General features: G+C 43.0%; 2 protein-coding genes across 2 annotated transcripts; both read right to left on the reverse strand.

Moving 5' to 3' along the window:
• Window positions 1-2,332: 2,332 nt before the first annotated feature.
• On the reverse strand, window positions 2,333-13,801 carry LSM11 (LSM11, U7 small nuclear RNA associated). Its single transcript, XM_010719071.3, has 4 exons — window positions 13,191-13,801; window positions 11,915-12,054; window positions 11,111-11,194; window positions 2,333-9,523 (listed from the first exon to the last, which is right to left on the reverse strand). The coding sequence occupies exons 1-4, from the start codon at window positions 13,612-13,614 to the stop codon at window positions 9,119-9,121; spliced, it is 1,053 nt and encodes a 350-aa protein (XP_010717373.3). The 5' UTR covers window positions 13,615-13,801; the 3' UTR covers window positions 2,333-9,118.
• A 1,939-nt stretch (window positions 13,802-15,740) lies between these two features.
• On the reverse strand, window positions 15,741-21,322 carry THG1L (tRNA-histidine guanylyltransferase 1 like). The gene is made up of 6 exons (XM_003210361.5): window positions 21,095-21,322; window positions 19,765-19,941; window positions 19,179-19,348; window positions 18,397-18,485; window positions 17,650-17,757; window positions 15,741-16,517 (listed from the first exon to the last, which is right to left on the reverse strand). The coding sequence occupies exons 1-6, from the start codon at window positions 21,274-21,276 to the stop codon at window positions 16,356-16,358; spliced, it is 888 nt and encodes a 295-aa protein (XP_003210409.2). The 5' UTR covers window positions 21,277-21,322; the 3' UTR covers window positions 15,741-16,355.
• Window positions 21,323-21,339: the final 17 nt, after the last annotated feature.

A 21,339-nucleotide genomic window follows, 5' to 3' on the forward strand; every position in this document is an offset into this window, starting at 1 on the left:
CTTTCAGTTGTTTCTTCCACCTTTTTGAGAACTTGGTGACGCTGCCCAACATTTACCTGTACTTCCCAAAGAACCATCATAGCCCCCTTCTTCCAGCAGAGAAGTGTAAAATCAGTCACTTCCTCCTTTCTGGCTCACTCCAGCTCACTCAAATACAGCCACAGCTCTCTACTCTGCTCTTTCTGCCCCTTGCGGTGCAATGTCCTGTTTGCCATCCTTCGTACTGCTACATCGGTCTGATAGCATCAGATTTTCCACTCAAACCCCCACATCCTTTTCCTGATTGCTGTGCTGCGCACTTGTTCCATTGACCACACTGATGTGACAAACCCCCTGTGCTTGAGCTGGTCCCCAGCAGGGCACAGCAGAAAGGGGGGCTGGTTCCCTTCCAAGCCTCTGCTGCAGCTGTGTGTGACCACCATGACAGCGCCCACGGGCTCAAAGAATATTATTTCAGTACCTTCCACACCACGTCACTTCCACGTGAACTGCACAGAGATGTGGTGGGCTCTCCTTATCCAGAGATACTCAAAACCCAGGAGGATGCTTACCTGAGTACCATACTGCAGGATCCTGCTCTTAGTGGGGGGGGTGGGGCTGGACTGGGGGAGCCTCAGAGATCCCTTCCAACCCCTGTGTTCTGCAATATAGCATTCCAGCCTGTAAATCAGGACAGAATCGTTTGAGTTGGAAAAGACCTTAAAGTTGAGACGTGTTCCAACTGCTCTGCAATGAAAGGGATTCCCACAGCTCCATCACTGCTCAGAATCCCCTCCAGCCTGAGCGTGGGTGGCTGCAGGGACGGGGCACCACCGCCTCTCTGGGCAACCCGTGCCACCGCCTCACCACCATTCTTGTAAATCCGACCTAAATCTGAGCTCGCAGAGGGATCTCCTCCCCTTCCCATCCTCCCAACCCCTCGGGATCTCGGCGGCCGCGGGATTCCCCTTCCCCTGCTGCCACCTCGCGGCTGCAGCGGGCGGGGAGCGGCGGGGATGGATGCGGGGATGAGCGGATGAGACGTGGTCCCAACCTCCAACAGCTTCACTATCGCCAGAGAAGCCCCACCTGTTCACAGGTTTCAAAAACAGAGACAAACTGACACGAGAACTGTGATAAGTGTGCTATATGGAATACCTGCACAGCAGCTAAGCTCAGAACTGGAATTTCTAACTGTGCCTTATTGCTCCAGCCCTCGTTTCCCTTAACCTGAGCAATGGTCTCATTGGATATGAGACAATGAGCACAAGTACTCTCAGATGCACGTCACCTGCAAGCAAGTACACCCCACAACCCACATGTCTGAGTCAGCATATGAGACTGAAGTTTCCAACCATGCTTTAGCAGGCCTTTTTACACTGGAAAAGCTACAGTTTAGGTTTTAATAGCTAAGAGCAGTAGAACAATGCAAAAAGCTCCAGTTTTCCATGGCAATGCCAAATTTGTTTCATGGGAAGCTCAGGGATACAACTGCTGCACTTAAACCGACTGCTGTGACTCTGGTTAGGGAGGTATTAGAGCACGTGCTTCACAACCTGCAGGAACATCAAACAACTACTCATGTCCTTTGCACTTGTCAATTAGACAGAGCTGTAACCTAAAAGAGCAAGCAAGAATCCATTGCCACTCTGACTGCAATGACATCAGAGAGATATCAGACACATGGCAAAAGGGCATGCTCCTGGGGTAAAACTACACTTTAAAATGCAAATGAAAGTCACTGGGTACAGACCTCTGTGAATTTGCTGCTGTCTGATCCTTCTCATTACATGCATCCTCCTACTGCTGCTCGTACCTTTAAACTGCAGATTTTGTATTCTTTAAGCAGTTGGCAGGTTGATTCCTTTAGAAAACACCTGAATTCCACAACAGATTTGTTATCGCCTCTAGCAACCTGCACCCATATATTCAGCACCTGTGATCCAAACACACCAGCACCGTTTACTGTGGGACCAATCAGCTTCCTGGCAGTCAGAAGCTGTCTCTGCTCACACCTGCATGGCAGCTCTGGAACTCTCCAGTTCCTGGAAAACCCCTCCTGGTGGCACGGTGGAAGACACATCCTATGTATCAGCCCTCTGAGTGATCAGGATGGTACTTACATTCTTCAGTGTGAAGCTCATTTCATTCCTGCATCTCTAAAAGACAAGTATGGTGATGTTAATTTGTGGCTAAATACACTTTTGAACACAAAGACAACTGCTTCACCTGAGATCACACACACTGGATAGAAGCACTAGCAGTTGTAACTTGTGGCCCCACATCCATGTGCCTGTCCTAACCACTGTCATGAGCATATTAGAGCACAAAAAGCAAGCTTTGAAGCCAACTGTTAAATGGATATTATTTATTGCAGTATAGTCTTAGCACTTTTAAATATAAACATTTATATCTGGAAAGCAGAATATTGCAAATTTGGTATTATTCAGTATGTTCATAGCAGCATCAGCTTCCTAAGAAACAAAATAGGAAGACAGAGAAGGAATTACAAACAAGTTACATCCTTATTTATCAGTTTGACCCAAACATGGTACTGCAGTGTGAAACAGATCCTGAAGTCGCTGATCTGACCTTGAAAACACAAGTAATTCCAGGACTGAAGTGCATCATTACACCTGATGTCTGGCACACCTCCCATGTACCAAGACACAAGGCTAACAGTCGAGTGCCTGAAGAAGGCAGATGATCTATGTATCTGCATTACCTGACATATTATCGTTTAATAACAATACTTAGCACTTGTGTAGCGCTCGCTGCTCCCCCAGATACTGGTGAGACAGGCAAGGACTGCTCTCAGATGGATTGCAGCTGTGGAGCATATAGGAAAGTGACGTGCCAAGGCCATTCAGTGAGTGAGTGGCAGTAGTGAGGTTGGAATTTGTCAGCACCTGACTTCCAACCCCGTATGGGTCTGGTAGGTCGTGCTGCCCCTTTGTGTTTCACTGGGGGAGCTTTATAACTGACTAATTGGTTGCGAATCTCAGTCCATGCAGCTATATTGGATGCATGCACCATCTGGAAAGAGGTCAATACAACTGTTCCTCTCATAATGCCCATTTTAGTGTTAAAGAAATGGAGCACTTCTCTCATTTTCTCATCTCAGGATGATCTGTCAGGCAGAAGATACAATGACACAGCTGCACTTTGCTCAGAAGCAGTGCAAATCAGAAGCAATCACTAAAGGAGCAGGAGCAGCTTTCATTTCTTGCCTGAGAGAGAGCACTGATCTTTTGAGAGGAAAAAAAAGATGGATATGTTTTTACACAAACTGATCAAACTACTTTTCATTCTAAACGAATACAAGACTGACTGAAAGTCTCAGGTGTACTAATTTTCTTCAGCTAAGTCATCCAAGTGTACACTGTGAAGGTAGCAGCTAATAAAACAGTTATCCAGGAACATCAGAAGCCATTTTCCTTCCCTGACAGGCCTCCACTTCTCCCAGCTAAGAGCAGGAGCACTTACAGTGACATCTGAAAGGACGTGTAAACATCATGAGACAAGCCAGCTCTGATATTCCCCTGCTGAAACAGTCCTTCCTCCCGCACCCCCAGAAAGCTAACGAGGAAAACCAAGCCTCCTGCCAGGCCTGCCTCAAAAGAGGAAATTTGCTTAGTTGTTTGTTCTCCCACTGGGTTTCCTCTGCACATTTTTAGAGGCAGGATCAAATGTATCAGGTATAAGGGTTGGAGCCTGGCAGAGACCCTTGGGGCACGGTTCAACGAACGGAGGCTGCACTACAGAATTGTCTCTGCACACTCACTGCCGTGTCTGTAAGACACAAGGTAACACAGGACAGCACACCTCTAGGAACTGCTGTAAGACATCTTGTGGGAGACAGTAACACCAAGAAAACTGCACACTGCTAGCCTTGTGGACACCTGATTGCTACAAACTGGAATTGCTCTTCTAGAAACTTTCACTGTAAAGTTAAGATTGTTTGTATTCAAGTGGGCAAGTGGAATCGTGTCTCTTTGAGCTCTGTTTGTGATTGTACCTAAGCCACTTTGGGTTTTGGGTTGTTTATGTCCATCTCCCATCAAGCATGGAAATGCTGGGAGAACCAGCTTGGAAATAACTACCTCTCTCCATGAAGATCATCTTCCTGCACTAGAAGGGAAGGATTTTTTTTATCTTCTCTTGTTCCTACAGTGGCTTCATACATTTCCATTTTTGCATCTTCATAGTATTCTTCAGAAAAGAGGTTTTTGGTTTGTAATGCCTTAATCACAATAATACAACTTTTGGTCACTGTATCAGTCAGTATCACGTAATTCCATAAATCCTGTAATCTCTTAATTATTAAATATCATTTCTAGTAAGCATTAACAAGGCAGTCTTATAATTGCTATAGTACAAGCTTCCAATTTTTAAGCCAATGCCAAGAGGTGAAAGCAATGAACTGAAATAGTTCTGGGCTGCAGAAGACACACAGTCTAGCATTTCTGCTTTACGCTTTGTGATGCAGGCAGAAAACAGCTTTGTATCATCTCACAGTATTGCAGTTATGCTTTGAGGCAGCCACAAACATATAACTCAACAGCTTCTCAGGAAAGCGTGTGCCTGGATGAAGCAATCACTGCACCACTGCTACTGCTGCTGCTTCGCCTCTGAGGGCTGCGCCTTGCAATTGTATCCAGCCACACAGCCTTCAGCTTAAACTGCTGCTTATAGTTCTGCTCTGTCTAATCAAAGACTGAAAGTTTACCTACAGTTATACATCTTCAGATACTTAAGTTTGCTGACCCATCCGCTTTTCCATTTTCTTTCAAGACAGGATGAAATCATTCTTTGTACAGATTTCATTTCAGTCAGTGCCACTGGGCAATAGAAAGGGCACTGTGGGCAGCACACTGTGGGCAGCACGTTGGACACAACACTAAATTCAACAAAAATCAGACATCTTTTATATCTGCTGTCTTTTTTTCCTGAGAACTTCTTCATCCACTGCAATTCATGGGCAATTCCAGCTGCATCCTGCTGAGACCTGCTTCCAAATAGTGCCCAGGGGAAAGCTGCATCAGAAACAAACAATCCAGTAGCTGAAGGAGAAAAGCAGTCAAAAACTACTGCGTGCTGCCTATTTCAGTAACATCTAGAGTCAGGTGCCTAGCATAATCAGAAAAACTTTCAGGCAATGAGCAAGCCAGACTAGTCAGGTGAGAGACTAAAAGCTTTCTACAAGCTCCTTTCTAACACTGGCCTTATCTATTCTGTTACCACCCCATACTTCCCAAGTGTTGATAAAAATGAAGCACCTGAGTAAAAGTTTCCCAAGAAAGAACAATGCCCACAGCTACAGGCTAACACGGCGGTGCTCAGTCTGGTTCTCACTGTTTTTCCTCACTTCCCAACAGCATATAAAGGATTTGTCCTGTGGTGCCATGAAAATCTCACTCAGACTGTGTGAAAAGGACTTCAGAATTATATCACCATTCAAAAAAACCCAACAAAACAGCCCTTCTTAAAAGTATCATATGACTTCATTCCCTATTGAACTATGCTGGCAATAGAAAGGTACACAGTGACACTGAGAAGTATCTATGACACCACAGTTTAATTCTAAAACTATTCCATTATGTCATATGTACTGTACCATGTATCTGCAGCTGGCATTGTGACGTTGCACAAGTTTCACATCTGCTATTTCAGGAATTATCCTAAAATCATCTCCAGTGATCACAGCACTTCTTCAAAGACAGGTCAAAAAACATTGCTCCTGCAATCATTTGGTACTTCACAATAAATAAGCTTTAAGAATCAGCGCTTACCAACAGCCTGAAAAACATCCCAGAAACACCAGGCAGAATGCAACCAGGAGAGTGATCCCTTCCAGGGATTCTTTACATTTGCCTCAAAACCTGCTGACCTTTACTTTGTTTCTTAGGACTGCCTCCTGCTCCTGCTCTCGGTCTCTAGTGTAGTAACTTCAGATCTCTATGCTCACACCTTCTCTGTGACACTACAGCAAAAGAGGAATGCAGTAGGAGCCAGCTGCTGAATGAAGAACCCAGATCTGTGCTGTGTCTAGAAAAGGCAAAAACACAGAAAGAAACAACCAGAAACAACAACCAAAATAACCAAGTGGTTTTGGCTTGTTCAATTTACACGAATACTTCAGTGAGGTAGAAAACTTCACTGCAGAATCGCATTCAATTTTATTTAAAGAGAGACTTTATCTGAAGTATTAAACATGCAAGTGACAACACATACAGCATCACTTGCTGAGTCATAATCAAATACTACGTTTGAATGAGACAAAGTTCATCAAACAGTACTTAGATAATGGGCCTTAAAATGATACGCTGTCAGAAAAAGTAGGGAACAGGAAGACTAGGAGAATGGAAGAGGCTGTATTTAAGAAGCAGCTTGGAAATAACAAGAAGTGAGTGGGTAAGAATTAGGAAATAAAGGAAGAACCACCACACAAACCATTACAGCTAAAGTGTAAAAGAAACTTAATCAAGTTCAGAAATAAGAAAGCAATGAGAAAAGAGGAAGAACAGTTTAATAATGAGGTAGAGCAAAGAGAAATACAATGGTATCGTTCTTAACCAGGTTTGTGGACTGAGGTGATGACTGTGGAAGAACAGGTCAGCAATATAAAAATCAAGGCACCAATGCAAGTGTGAGCACCAGCATTTCTCATAGAATCTAAAACAGAAACGCACAGATGTGAAGCAACAAACACCTGTAAGATTCCAGAAAAAAATCTTTTATGAAAGGAAACACTGAGACTTGTTGTAGTAAGTGAAAATGATAAAGTGTCAGTGGCATGAAAAGAGGGCACTAAAGTTGAAAGAACACTCAAGGCAGCTGTATCTTATTTAATGTGTAAGAAAGGATGAAATAGGCAGACAAAGAGAAATACTGATATGAGGTTAGAAAAATAAACCACAAGAATTGAATGGAAGATCTGACACACAGGCCTGAGTGGAGATACAGCACCCCTTGGTCAAGTATGAGAGAAAAGGGAGAGGTGTCAAACCAGCAGCCTTTGGCACACATGAATGGAAGAGGCAGAGACAGTCAGCCCACAGAGATGAAACAGAAACAAACCAGTCAGAAATTGGAGGAGAAAAAAGAAACACCAGTGAAAACAAAATAAAGAAAAACAGTAATTTGCAATGAAAGTTGCTGAGAAGTCAGGAGCAGAAAGAAGTTCCTTGTTTCTAGCTTCATACGCTTGCAATAATTTGTGAGGATTCTGTTCAGCTGGCAAGTGCAAGGAAAGGCAACCAGGAGAGGTTCAGAAAGAGTCACCAGGGGTAAAGAGATGAACAATGTTCCGAAAGCAAAGTTAGAAAGGAACATCCCGAGGAGAGAAACTCCTGAAAGAAGGAAACCGTGTACGAGGGAACAGCAGACCACATCAACACTGCACAAGAGGAGGCAAGAACCTTCAAGGGAGGAATCTGCTCAGTGCTGAGCTCATAGTAGGAAGGAATTACAGCAGTGAAGTCACGTGTAATAAAAAATAGTAAATATTCTTTTTTTCTTAACTCTGTGAAACTGGTTTTTGCCTCCACAGTACTTCTCAATCTGAGGTACTTTTGTCCCAGTCTGAACTCAGATTTGCTTCTCAGTGGCTGTGCTGATCAGTCATCCAACCCCACCTCAATCTGAAACACTGACATAAAAGTTTCAGGCTCCCCCAGAGACTCAAAGCTGCTCTGTGTGCCCAGGAGCTTCTGCTAAATGACTTCTGTAATTCACTCAACCACCAGATATACTCCTAATGACAAGCAAGCAATATGCCACCTTTGTTGCAATAGAAACACGTCATTCAAGAGGGCACTCGCTCAGTCTGAGGACTCATGACCTCAGCATGCAATACAAGACCTGATACAAAGCACTAGAAAGCTGTTTTACCTGTTGTCCTGGCAATTTCACATCTGCACACCAGAGTTGCTGTGAAGCATAAGGTAGATGGTACGAAAATGGGAATAGCAGCATGAAATCTAGCATCCTCTGCCATCCAAGAGAAAAGACTAAGTAATTTAACAGCATTATTTACCCTCAAACTTTTGTACATAGCTCTTAGAAAGCAGTTTATATATGCAGAAGCCTGACCTGATCTGTCATAGCTTAAGAACACTGCTAAAATAAAATGACCAATGAGATGAGTTTGGCTTTTACACAGATAGAAAAGAATTGTGACAATTTGTGCTCCACGAGAAAAGCTGGAGACAGGGCACCTCTAGTTTCAACAGAGGGAACTTAAAGGCTCTTAGATACAACACGATGTGCTCAGCACGAACACTTGTATCCAAGAAGGAAAAGTACATCTCTGCAGATATTGCTTTGCAACAAGAAGCAAACAGGTGAGAGAGAAAAGTACAGTTTTCCATATGCATCCACAGCATTCAGAGAGATTCTCCAAATGTGGAGGGCCCTACATCAGCTCCATTAGCTGCTTGCTGGGGACACACGGCGAGAGCATGGCACTGCAAATAGGAGCATAAGCTTTGACATTGAAAAAAGATTAAATCCTGGCAATCATTAACAGAAAAAGAACAGTCTTCAACTGAGAGGTTTTCTGTCACACATAGCATTACAGAGCTAACGATGAAGCCATCAGTAGCATGTCACCCCACCTTTTCACACATTATTTAATCTGACTGTCAGAATTACATCTGGAAGAGAAGACATCCGTGTAACAATGGCAGATAAACAGTTGGTTTTGGAACATGTGAAATCAGGGATTCCTCAGAACATGCAAAATATCATTTGTGATTTGTTTCAGGTGGAGATCTCATCTTCAGCTCCTTAAACATATGTCACAGTTCGCTCCTGTATCTGACTGCACAAACATTCTCTACCAACCGTCCTGACTCAGCTGTTTACTTTTTAAGAAGCAGAGGGCTCTGTGCTCATCTCCCTCATCTCACAAAGCAAAACTGTGCTGCTGACCTCACCCTGAGACCCTGAGCAGAGACTGAAGGAGGCTGCTTTGGCAGTAAGCTCAGGATACTCCGGTTAGAATTACTTCCCCTACCTTGTTCGGGCAGTGGGAAACCTGTCACAGTACCACATTCACAAGAATGCTAAATAGGAATGAGAGCTACCACAGCAATTCATGCTATCAAATAAATACACCGATGAAGGCTCATCCAAGTCAATGAGCTAAATGGACAAGCAAGACGTTCTCTCCTCGAATAAAAATCTGGTTAATGTGACGTGTGAACACCTGCTGATAATCCACTTTGGGCCTCCTTTTCCTCCGTGCCTGGCTTCTTGTGCGGGTACCACCAGCAGTGGCACCTCCTGTGTGAGCAGTCCCGCTGCCCACATCAGCTTCACCTCTGACAGCCAGATGCAAACTGTCTCCTGGCACCTTCTTTTCTCCACCTCTGCCCAAGCGTTTCTGCTTCTCACGCTCATCTTCTTCTCTCCCTCGTTCCGATCCAACTTTCCATCCAGGCGGCTGAGAGTCATTTGTCAGGGCTAGCTCCCCTGATACAGTCTTTGAGTCAGCTCCCTTCTTCACAGAGGCATCCTGCAGCTTGAGTCTGTCAAACAGCTGTAAAGGAACATTTCTGTACGTGACCACTCAGAAAACAAGGAAAGCCTCTTGTTCTGCACTTCTGTATGGTATTTGAGTACACGGTCCCAAACCAGTTCGCATAATACTCAATGAATGAAGAATCTTTACCAGAAATAAATACTATGATACCATGCTTTGTTGCCAAAGTGAAGCTGTGACGTAAGGTAAATAGATCTCTTGTAGGTAAATAAGCATATTTACACAATGATTAAGGAATGTGGGGAGCAATACTGATGTGCAGTAGCATTTAACCATGGTCAGGTACAACAGAAAGCTACTACGTTGCTCTGTTAGCTCGCTTTCCCCAAATCTCTTGTAATGCTGTCAAATAGAGAGATTTCCATCCTTGTGTCCCCAGTTGGGACACATATCCTCAAGATAAGGAGCCTCAAACAGCAAGGAACGTGTGCTGAAACATTCCTTGTGCGCCCAAAAACAAACTGAAGACGACCTCTTCTGGGAGGTGAGCAGATCAAAACCAATAAGAAAATAATTAAAGCTACAGTAGCAGATCCAAAGCACTGCATGAGCTCATTAATCCAAGAATACATGATACAGAATCTGGAAAAAGGACTGTTTTTACTCTGGAAGCACCAAGCTTTTATGAAATACTGACAAATGAAAAGGATTCTTGGTGAGGCGGTCTCTTCCTAGCAACAGGACAGGTAGTGAGATTCTGTGAGAGCTGGCTAAAATTAACAATGACAACTTGATTATCTTAAACTATTTTTTTTTTTTAAAGAAGGGTGGGATCTATCAGAAAAGAGATTTAAATGGCAGGAATTTAAAAGCAAATTCCTTGCAATGGAACCATTTAAAGTTTTTGTGATGCTCCTGTGATGTTCAGAAGGCCCCAAGCTATGCCACTGAATAGACACAGCCCTGTCACATTTTCCTTCATTGTTCAGAAGCTCATGTATCATTTTTTCAGTTTTCAACTTCACAAACATGTGATTGCAGCTGGATCCTAGAGTTTTGCTTTGCAGCAGCATGAAGAATCTTGGCTTTGCAGTAGCTGGGCTAGAAGTTCAAGTGACAAGACAGACACACTGCTGGCTAGAAAAACTGTCACTCCACAAACATTAGTACCAGTTAGGCACTGCAAACCACTTGGTGGAACAAATGAGGACTGGATCAATCACAAGTGCAGAAAGTGCTTTTGTACCAAACTAGCTAGGGCACAAAATGCCAGATTTATGCTGGATTTACACTGGCTATCAGAGGGCAAAAAATGTAGTAGTGTAAAGCCTGACAGTGTAGAACAAACCAGTCAAGAACCAGGGACTGAGCTTATTGAAGATCAGTATATTGTACGAAGCAGTGACAGCAATTACGATCTGATATTGCAATTGTAAAGCAGAACATCAGTAACACTGAACTATAGCCAAAGTACTTTCAGAAGTTCAGAAAACTTAACTTTTCAGTTCAAGTCATTTTAGAGTCATCTGTAATAAAAGGAGGTAAAACATTTCAACTGTAAGCATAGTTTTCCAGTCCATGCTCCTCTTCCACTACACTGAACAATGAGATGCTCAAAACATTAAATGGCAGAGGGTTACCTACCCGGGTTAGTGAGAGCTGAGGTTCTGCATAGAAAGCTTTGCCCAGGACTGGCTTCCTGTATGTCTCATCCACATCTGTCAGGGCCTAGAAGAACATTAAAGAGAAGGAAAGTACAAAATTAAAAAAAAACAAAAACACAGAGACTCCAGGCCAGCTTTGTCTCATAGCATTATGAAATGATGTTCTAACTGAGAGAAAATCCACCCTAGGAACAAGATGTGCTTTGGACATGGTTTCTTGTCATCTGAGTTCTACCAAGGTATAAAAGTAACAGCAAAGCCCAACACTCATCCCATATTACTTACAAAATCTTTCTGAGCCCTGCTTGCAAAATCCTTGTGGTTTTTTTTTTCTACCTACTTCCAAGCTCTTCACAGCCCTAGGCTCACAAATTTGTAATAGTTCCTCTCACAGTCACTAAGATGTACACGTAGTAGAACAGAGGGGATAGCTTTTTCACCAAGATGCAAAAGCAGCTTATCAGTGAAAGACATCAGAGAAATCTTTGGAAGCTCCTGATATTCCTCATATTCCACCTTCCTGGGTTCTTACATAAAACCTTTGAGGCTCTTGGGTACTCTTCAACATTTCTCCATCCCCACCTAAGACCTATCAAGCAGCTGGGGGTCAGCCAGACACACCAACCCAATACCATGCACCACTGAAACCCAGCACTCAATGCCAAAGCATACAAGATTTAGGGACCACAATATCACATCTATAAACACAATTTGCTTACACCTGTTGCAAATTCCAAGTTTTCAGTGTTGCAGCTAGAAATGAAGGGCTTGGAATGGTAATTACCATATTCCAGAACTTGTCAAATGCAACCAAGAAACCTGTGCAGACTCCACGGAGCCCCTTGAAAGTGCGGATGTGAACGTTGATTTTTACACCGTCTCGGACACAGCGGTGGAGCTCCCCCAGTGGGCTGCCTTCATGCACTAAAACAGAAAGAGAACATGGTTGGTCTTCAACAAAATACATTCATAATAAATGTACGGACAAATTATTTGCTTTACAGTGGAAGCACAGCAGGTCTTGGTACAAAACAATTCCTCCAGAATGAAAAGTATTTACTGAAGTCCTCTTGCAGCTTTTCATATGAACAAAAATATCTCCACCAGAGATGACCCTCCTCCTTGCATTTTAGGGGCTGCAAATTCAAGGCTTGATTGGATGTGAGGAAAGGTATGCACTGCAAACCTCAAATGTTACTGTATGGCAGCTGATGTGCAGAGGCTGGCTGCATGGAACGGCTCCCATGAATTAACCTGAATCACTTCTTTTTTTATTTTGAGATCCAGTACCTTCTTTCCATATCCACTGCCAGGACAGCTGGAGAAAACTGCCTTCACACCAATACAAGCTGCATCCTTTACTCCTAGTTTTGATTTGAGGGCAAGCAGAGACTTTCTCCAACCCAACTGACAACAAACCATGCTCTGAAGCACAGGTGACACAGTCACTACACCAGACTGATGTTTTTAACCACACACATATTTTCAAACCAACCCTGAGAACTCACAGGATCCTTTTAGTTCTTTCAGAGTGCAGGTTCAGATCCCTATGTTTCTTTTTCAGAGGAACCTTAAAAATATCCAGGTATTGTGTCTTAGCAAGTGCTGTCTCATCCGATAAGCATGAATATAAAATATATGTTCTTAATGCAGACGTGAGCTGTTTGCTGGGCCGCCACTACAGTTAATTTTTACAGTGTTTTTCTTTTTTCCTTCTGTTTCAGTCACAGTATTCCAAGCTCAGTCATCATATAAAGCCACTGAAACAATATTTAAAGCCAATCCTTCTGGGAATCCTAAACACAAGGAGATTTAGATTCATAGAGCACCTGCAGCAAGGCATTCGTTATGCTTTGGCACCCACACAAGAAAAAACTTCTGCCTCAGGCATTCACAACCGAACGTTTTGAGCTTTGCATAAAGAATCGCGCGGAGGTGACAGCGCTGAGATGCTCTGACCGCAATAAACCCGCAGTATTTTTAATAAAATACCAAAAACCGTTCGGAGTCCCACACACAGCCCCACACAGCCCCGCACAGCCCGGCCCCGCACGCCTTACGCGGCATCCTGGTCAGGACGTTACGCGGCGCCCTCCTGCGCCGTGCCGTGCCGCCGCCCGCCGCGTCCTGCTCGGGGCCCGCGTTCACCATCAGGCTGCGGAGGCGCTGGATGCGCTCGGGATCCGAGGCCGGAGGACCGCGGCGGGCGGAGCGCCCGGCGGAAGGACCGCGGCGGACGGAGGGACCCCGGCGGCCGCGCGGGCGGAGCAGGCCGCGCTGGAAGCTCTCGTACTCGGCGAGGTTGTTGAAGCAGGGCGCGGAGGGGAAGGGGAGCGGGGTGTCGGCGGAGTACAGCGCCAGCAGAGGGTCGAAGCGGCTAGAGCTCACGTCCAGGCGGCTGGGGCTGGGGGAGCGCTCGGCCCCGGGCCGCCGGCGGGGGTGCCGCTGCTCCGCGCCGCCCGCAGCCCCCTCGTCCTCCTCCATGCCGGGCTGCGGGCGGCGGCGCCGCCAGTCGATAGGGGGCGCTGCCGCGCCGCCCGCAGAGCCCCGCGGGGCGCGGGAACCGAGCGGGGAGGGGCGGCGCACGGAGCCGCCCACGGGCGGGCATCGCGCAGCCGGGCGGTGCGGGGCTGTTGGCCGCCAGCGCCGCTGCGGCAATCGGTGACCCCGCCGTGCAGCCGCAGCGTCGGGCGGTGCTGCTCGGAGCCCGTGCACGAGGCGAGCAGCACAATCTTCCTTTCAGTCCATTAAATCCTATACAGCTCAGAAACATTTCTCAAAGGAAAGGCGATGCTGTGGTACCGTCGCTGTGTGTTTTTACTGTAACAGATTCCACCGCCTTTTAATTAGTATTTTGTAACTGGCTCACTGCTTCCTGCTACAGCAAGAGCTGACACAGTTACCCACTAACGACACAAAGATCCACGTTTTCAGTGCAGTCAGGCCCTATATGAAACTACACATGAGAACACCACATACTTGAATCCATTAAGCACACAAGGTTGAGTTTTTTTTCTCCTCCCAGCATTGAAATTAACAAAAATGGAAGGCTGTGGCTGTGAAGCCAATTCATAGCTTGGTTCCAGTGTCTCCCATCCATACAGTGTTTACTTACTGCACGTTGTAAGGATGACTTAAATAGAAAACACTCCAGGAATAAACCTGATAGCTCTGTTCAGACACACACCATGTGCATGCTTAAGGAGACAAAGCACAGCATGTATCAGACAGTCACACTGTGAGATTAAAAACCTACAAAATACTGTATTGATACTGGCACAACGCTGGCAGCAGAGGCAAACCCAGTTGGGCACAGCCTTGAGTGTGTATATGTGTGTATATCACATCCCCTGTCATGCAGCAGCCCGTGGAAAAATTGAACAATACAATACCTACATGAGACATGACCATGGTTGCAATATTTTCTCATCTTTACTCAGGCTGCAAAACCCAAATATTGCCACTTCTGGAGCGGTTGCTCTACAGGCAGTGTCTGAAATTAGGTACCAGGCAGGAACACGGCTTATAAGACTGAAGAAAATTACATTTCTGATTTTAAAAATACACATCAAAAAACCCCAAGCCACCAGAGAAACAGCTCTCAATGACTGCAGCAAAATGATTCATACAGAATCGTCTCTCACACTCCCTCATATTCTCTTCCCAGAAATTGTATGTGCCATTCTACCAATTAAGTATATATTATTCTTATTGTTCAGCATTAATTAGTTCAGAATTAGGATACATCATGGAGCTTCCTGTCCTAATACTGTAACTGCACAGACTATCTGTTCATTCTCAGAAAAAGGAAGAAGGTGCAAGTAGTATTTCAAAACAAACCAAAATGCCCATTTATGGACTTTTGTTTTTCATTTAATAAGAATTGCACATTGCCTTAAATGTAGAAGTTCTTGTGAGAAGAAAAGCAAAAAAGCAGATAAACCAACTCAGCTCAGCACTTACGTGATTTTGTCAGTACTATCTGATCCTCTTTCCATTTCTATGGGTGGTCCCAACTGTAGTTTCTCCCTTAACAACAGCTTGCCAACCAGATTATGGTTCTAGCACCATGTTTCTGAAACCAGTATGGTTAAAAGCAGTAATATCATTCTTATAGAAATACAATTATAATGATGTAACAAGCATTTGTACTGAAATAGGTTATTTTCCTCGAACTCCCTTTCTCCTGGGGCAAGTCCCTTTACGTTAGCAGAAATGTTTCTGCTCTGAGACGCTGCGTGATTTGTTTCAATAGATTAACTAATAGTTAAACAGTGATGAACTTCAGCAACAACTCACTCCCCCATCCCCAGAGTATACAGTCATGACTGCTACATCTGTATCTACCCCAGGAAAACCAGAGAACAGCAAGAAAAGTTCTTGTTAGCATAATCCTTACAAGAAAATTCTCAATTTGCTGCATTTGCCCCTCCATTTTAAGTAGTGGATAGATGACTTCCCAGGCTACAGAAGATAAGAGCACGATGTCTATTTATGCCCTAACAGAATTAAAGTCTGTACAGTTTCATTACTCTCAGACTATTTGAAACCTTCACTAATTATTACTAAAAGTCCCAGCAATGAGAAAGTCCAAATAATAAATACAGAAGGAAGAAATAACTGTTTTTTAATAGTTTAAAAAGTATAAAAACCCTGTACGTTTGACAAAAGCATTTAAAATCAGTCATAGGAAACTGCTGGGGTAATTCATTTCTACTCTGTACGGATCAGTCATTAGGAAGTTGAAGAGTTTTTTCACTAATGCCACAGAAGCCTTGAAATTTAATACTAAATGTCACTTGAACTGACAAGTCTCTGTCTCTGAACTGAAAGTAAAAAAATAATGACTTTTTCCTCTGCCCTTAACTATTCAATATGCAAGTTTTTTTGTAAGCTGTCAGTTCAGTAAAACATCCCATGATTTACATGCTATACAAATACATAACATTTCTATACACTTTTTCTGCATGTATATACAAGCATCAGTCAGTCAAGATGAGTTCTTAACATTTTAAATATAGTATGACTTAAGGCTTTCCACATGGATCTATCTTTATATCAGACGACATAGCAGCATCTCATTTCCAGGCAACTTTACAGTGCTAAAAGCAATGTAAATGTTGGAGACAATTCACAGGTTAAAATCTGTCAATGACAATCCATACTTTCCCAGTTGCCAACAACTCAAGCAGAGCAAAATGAACTACCAGTTACACTCAGAGGTATCAGCTATCCTCAGCCAGAATCTCAGGATATTCCTCCCAGAACTGTTCTCCAATAATGTCACAGTGCAGGGGAACAACTTTAGTCCGAGTCCGGGTCACTTCAACTTCCTTTTCCTCTGATTCCTTTGGCAGTTTAATTTTCTTAGTCATTACCTCGTTCACCTGAAAACAGTTGACACATTAGCAGACATATAAGACATATAAGAAGGGATTCACAAATGGACAAGAATAAGAGTTATAGTAAAAGTAACTATCAACCCTATAGCATACTATAGAATTTGAACACAGAAACTTAGAGTCTATTTTGTTTGACAACTGATACATCAATAGTTGAAACTGCACATCATCACCATGTAGCTTGAGGAAGTTACCTCAAACTCCACACAACTGACTGCAAGTATCCTTGAATAAAGCACAGTATTTAACTCAGAACCACTTAAAGTAAATGGGAAACCTCAAAAATGTCCAAAATCAGTAAGAAAAAATAACGTATAAGGATCAAGTGAAATATATTCCCAGGTGAGAGCCTCTACTTGTTCTAATTATTTCAAATGAACTAATAGAAATCACTGGCTAAAATGGAACAAACAACAACAAAACACAAAAAAACAACCAACAAACAAGCAGATTAATACTTTAAATTTATACAGACACACACATATGTAGGAGTCAAAAGATAAAACAAATTAAAGAGAACTCTTAGCATGGACTGATTGGGTTCTGATCACATGAAACACCCATATTACTAATTAAATACATCCTTCTGAGGTAAAAAGATCGAAAGCCATGAACATTTACAGTTTCCTGGGACTGACTTCATACAGAACTGGTATTTCTTACACTAATTCTGCAGCCGTTACGCAGAATGATGAAAATTTCTGAGTTATCCTTAAAAGGAATTCTCCATTAAGATCTGCAATCTGTAGTATGTACCTTAACATAGGCAAAGGGTACTAAACATACTGCCAGCTGAGTTACTGAACGTGTTATTGAATGACTGTGACTCCTTTGCAGTGAAACTGACAACAGTTACTAAAATGTACTTTATTCCAAGAAGCAGAAATTCCTAAATTCTCAAAGCTGCTATGCTTATAGACGTGGTTATTTAAAAACATCTTCAAAACACTTAGTCACCTTTCACTACATCATATGGAAAGTTTGGTTAGTTTAATATCTCTAAAAATAAACATCCACAGAGCATTATTCCCATTTGGTGATCACTCAGACTAGCTTTCTGGCCACATTGTAGCTATTTAAAACAAGAACATGAAGCAAGTGATAATAAAGTTTTTACCTTCTGCCATATTAAGACAGTTCCTTTTCTATACATCAAAGGTTCGTTGTTGTAGTTGATGTTGAATTCAGAAAATAAAATTTCATTCTTATCTCCAGCCAAAGTTCCCTGCAAGAAAATGAAAGCAAGTACTCTTATAGAAGAAGACAGAAACAAATCAACAAGGTTACAAGCAAACTGAACCTGCAGAGCAGAAGATGGATAAATACAGGAAGTAGTAATGGCACTTAAAGAGGTTTTTCATCTTTGAATTACAAGGTGTAATTGCTCCTCCCCAGCACAGGAGTTATTTTCAACTGCCAAACAGGGATATTAAAAACAGAGGGTTTTTTCAAGTCTGTCTTACATTTTCAAGATCAACAGAATGTCAACAGAAACCAAGAGAAAAACAGAAATAATCTCCTGAAATCTGCACAATGAGACAATAATACAAGAGGGATTGGGAACCCATACTAATTGAATCCTCTCTTTATTTCTTGCTTACAGACACCAATGTTTACATGATGTTTTCAAAATTTCTGAACTCACTAAATAAGAAATTAAAATACTGGTAAAATTCCAGTTAAAATGTGTTATTTACTTATCATATTATCATCTTTACAATTCAAGAAGTTGTTGAATATGCACTCACAAAATTATTATACCAGGAACAGAAAAGTCAGCCAGGGCTGCTGAGCAAGCAAGGAGCAACTTGACAGACCAGATGATTTTCTTTGTACCTAGAACATAGTCTTGAGAGATTCTTACCTGGAGTCTATCCTGTGCTTGCACTGGTGTCAAACCACTCCGCTGTACAAGCATCCAAAACACTGTGTTATACAGGTTATTGATATGGCCTACAGAAGAAAAAAAAAAAAAAAAAAAAAAAAAAAAAAGAGTATTTACCAAATCTGACTGAATACTCAAAAAAATAAAGAGCAATTTAATTCCCAGAGTCACAACAAAAAACTTCAGAGAATAAATAATATCATTTGGTAGAAAAGATACAGTCTTTGTGATGCATTTTTAAATGCACTGCATATTGTTAATAACTAGAAGACAGATTAATGGAAGAGCAGAGGGAGAAGGAAGTTTTTGTATGATCTTAGTTATCTCAGTTTGAACAAGGGCTATATGTTAATGGACCTAGAAACGAAAGCAAACACTCTCTTTCAGCATGGTATATGCAGCCCTTTTAACCTCTATCACTTTCCTACATTTTAGAAGATTTTCATTTAAGATTATTTTGGTTAAAGAAACCCAGGAATATGAAACAAACAGTCACAACCAAATTCTATTAATATTTCCTGTACTGAATTCACACCCAACATGCAGCAAATTCAGTCATCATCTAAATATTCAGAATTCTAGCTAACACTTCTGCATCCAGACAAATCCCACTACAATACAAACACTTCCTATTTAAAAAAATACCACCCTCCCTGCTGTTCTTTAACTGACAAGTTCCATATACAAACACAATGGCAATAAGGACATTTCTATTCAGAGAGGATGAGAACTCAACCGTTCCGTTTTCTAGAAATGCTTACAATCAGCCTGTCTCCAGCTGAGGTAGTCCTTTAAGTTTTGGTTGCTGGGATACAGCACAATTCGTCCATCAAATCCTGGTGGGTACAGAAGTTGCTGGTCCTTAAAGTAATCCTTCCAATAGAAAACGTAACTTGAGGCAAACTGGGAGACCACATGAGTCATGAACTTACTTGTAAACACAAAACAAAGGGAAAAGAAAGGCATTCATCAGTATGACAATATGCACCTATAACCACGATGTATCAATAGCAGTAATCCTGGTGGACATTATGACAATATTTCTTATATAGTGGTCCAACAGCTCAATGGCATAATCTTTTATAAATCAAGTACATGAGTTTGGAAAACAAAACACTTTGTTAAAGGAAGCCCTGTTTTACCAAAACTACCTAAAGCCCCACATCACTAAACGCTACAGAAACACCGCTTGCAGAATTCACATTAAGAACCAGAACTAGTTGTAGTGTGCATTTCCAAATACAGCCCAGCCTGTAGCCTCTGCGTACAGATAAAGGCAAGACTAAAGATGAGGGCCAAGGCAAAGGCTTAGAGACAAGCTCACTTTCATACCAAAGCAGGTGTTACCTTGCTCTTCTTTTAAACCATTTACTCTTCCTTTTGAAAACAAAACTGTATTCATCGCTCTGTCCATAAGCAATAGCAATATCCTCCAACTCCTGCATCACTGTCTGGGCACACTTGGTCATCAGATGAAGAGCACGGTCATCATTTGGCTTTTTGAACTCATGTTGCTCAGCAAACCTTCAAGGAAAAAATGGTAGAATAAGAATCCTTTATAAGGTCACTCGGAAATGTGAACTGATTCATTTTCATCGTATTTAGTTTTTGATACTGATTTACAATATTCAGCCAATACTAACAGAGAATTCCTGTTATTTTTTAGAGAATAACAAAAAATTGGTTTTACATAAGAGCTGATCCAAAAGTAATGCCTCCTATGCTGGTCCACGATATCAGAGGCAGATGTTGGTGGAATGGCAGTAGTGGTTGAACCATCCCACCAATATTCTGTTACATTTTGTTGCCATGTGACAGATGGCAGCAGAGGGGCAGTCTGACATGGAAAGGACATGAAGCAAAGGTATAGAACAATACTCCTCTGGGTGGAAAAAAAAGGCACCCACTCACATTCATCACTTGCTGAATGTTTATGGAGGCCAAACAGTAGATGTCAGCACTGTTAGGCAGTGACTACTGAGTTTTAGCACTGCGACAGTGGGTCAGCTCTGCCGGTGCCAATTCATGCAAGTGTGGCATACAGGCTCTTATTCATTGCTGGCAAAATGCATAGTTCATGGTGGTGACTGCATTGAAAAATAGTGTTTTGTAGCTGAAAATCTTCTATATCAAACAGTGCTATTGTGCTCTTTGTAGCTGTTGTAGTTTTGAAAGAAATAAATCGGAAGCATTATTTTCAGAGTAACCTGCATACATTACAGAAAACCTTTTCTCTTCCTCATCATGCTCTCACCCTAACCCATCACTCTTATTTCACCTGGATTCAGATGATGATAAATACCATTTCCTGTAATGCCATTTCCTTTAGGGCACCTCAGTCCTACCGAGACAACACTGCCAACAAACACATCAAAACTCGGCAGCTTTACTGAAATCAGACCCGAGCAAACCAGAGATCAAAGCCCCAGCAACAGGACTTATCCTGAAGAAAGGTGAATGCTGACCCCAAGCACAAACACGGCCCCTCCACACCAGCTGCAATCCCTCCCTCCCCACAGGTACACCGTGTCCCTGTCACAGCCACACTTTTTAAGCGGGACGTGGCTCTTACAACCAGACACATACCCCCAATACCAGGTCCAGGCCATGGCCGCGTTGCTATAGCAACCACCCCGCAACAAGCGGCCCGCCCATTGGCTGCCCGCCCGGCCTTCACCTGTGGAAATTGCGGCCGTCCAGCCGGACCACTATCCAGCAGTTGGGCAGACAGGTGTCGTCCGTCTCAAAGTCCCGCACGTACTCGAACTTGCTCTTCGCCATGGAGAAGCGACAGCGCACACAGCCCGCCCCGCGATCCGCCGAGATGGCCGCCACTGCCGCCCGCAGGCAGCCCAGCATGGCCAGAGCGGAGGCGGAAGTGCAGCGCTACGCTCCCCCCCCCCCCCCAGAGACGGCGCAGCA

This window comes from Meleagris gallopavo, chromosome 15 (assembly GCF_905368555.1).
Source record: "Meleagris gallopavo chromosome 15, MGAL_WU_HG_1.1, whole genome shotgun sequence".
Lineage (NCBI taxonomy): Eukaryota > Metazoa > Chordata > Aves > Galliformes > Phasianidae > Meleagris > Meleagris gallopavo.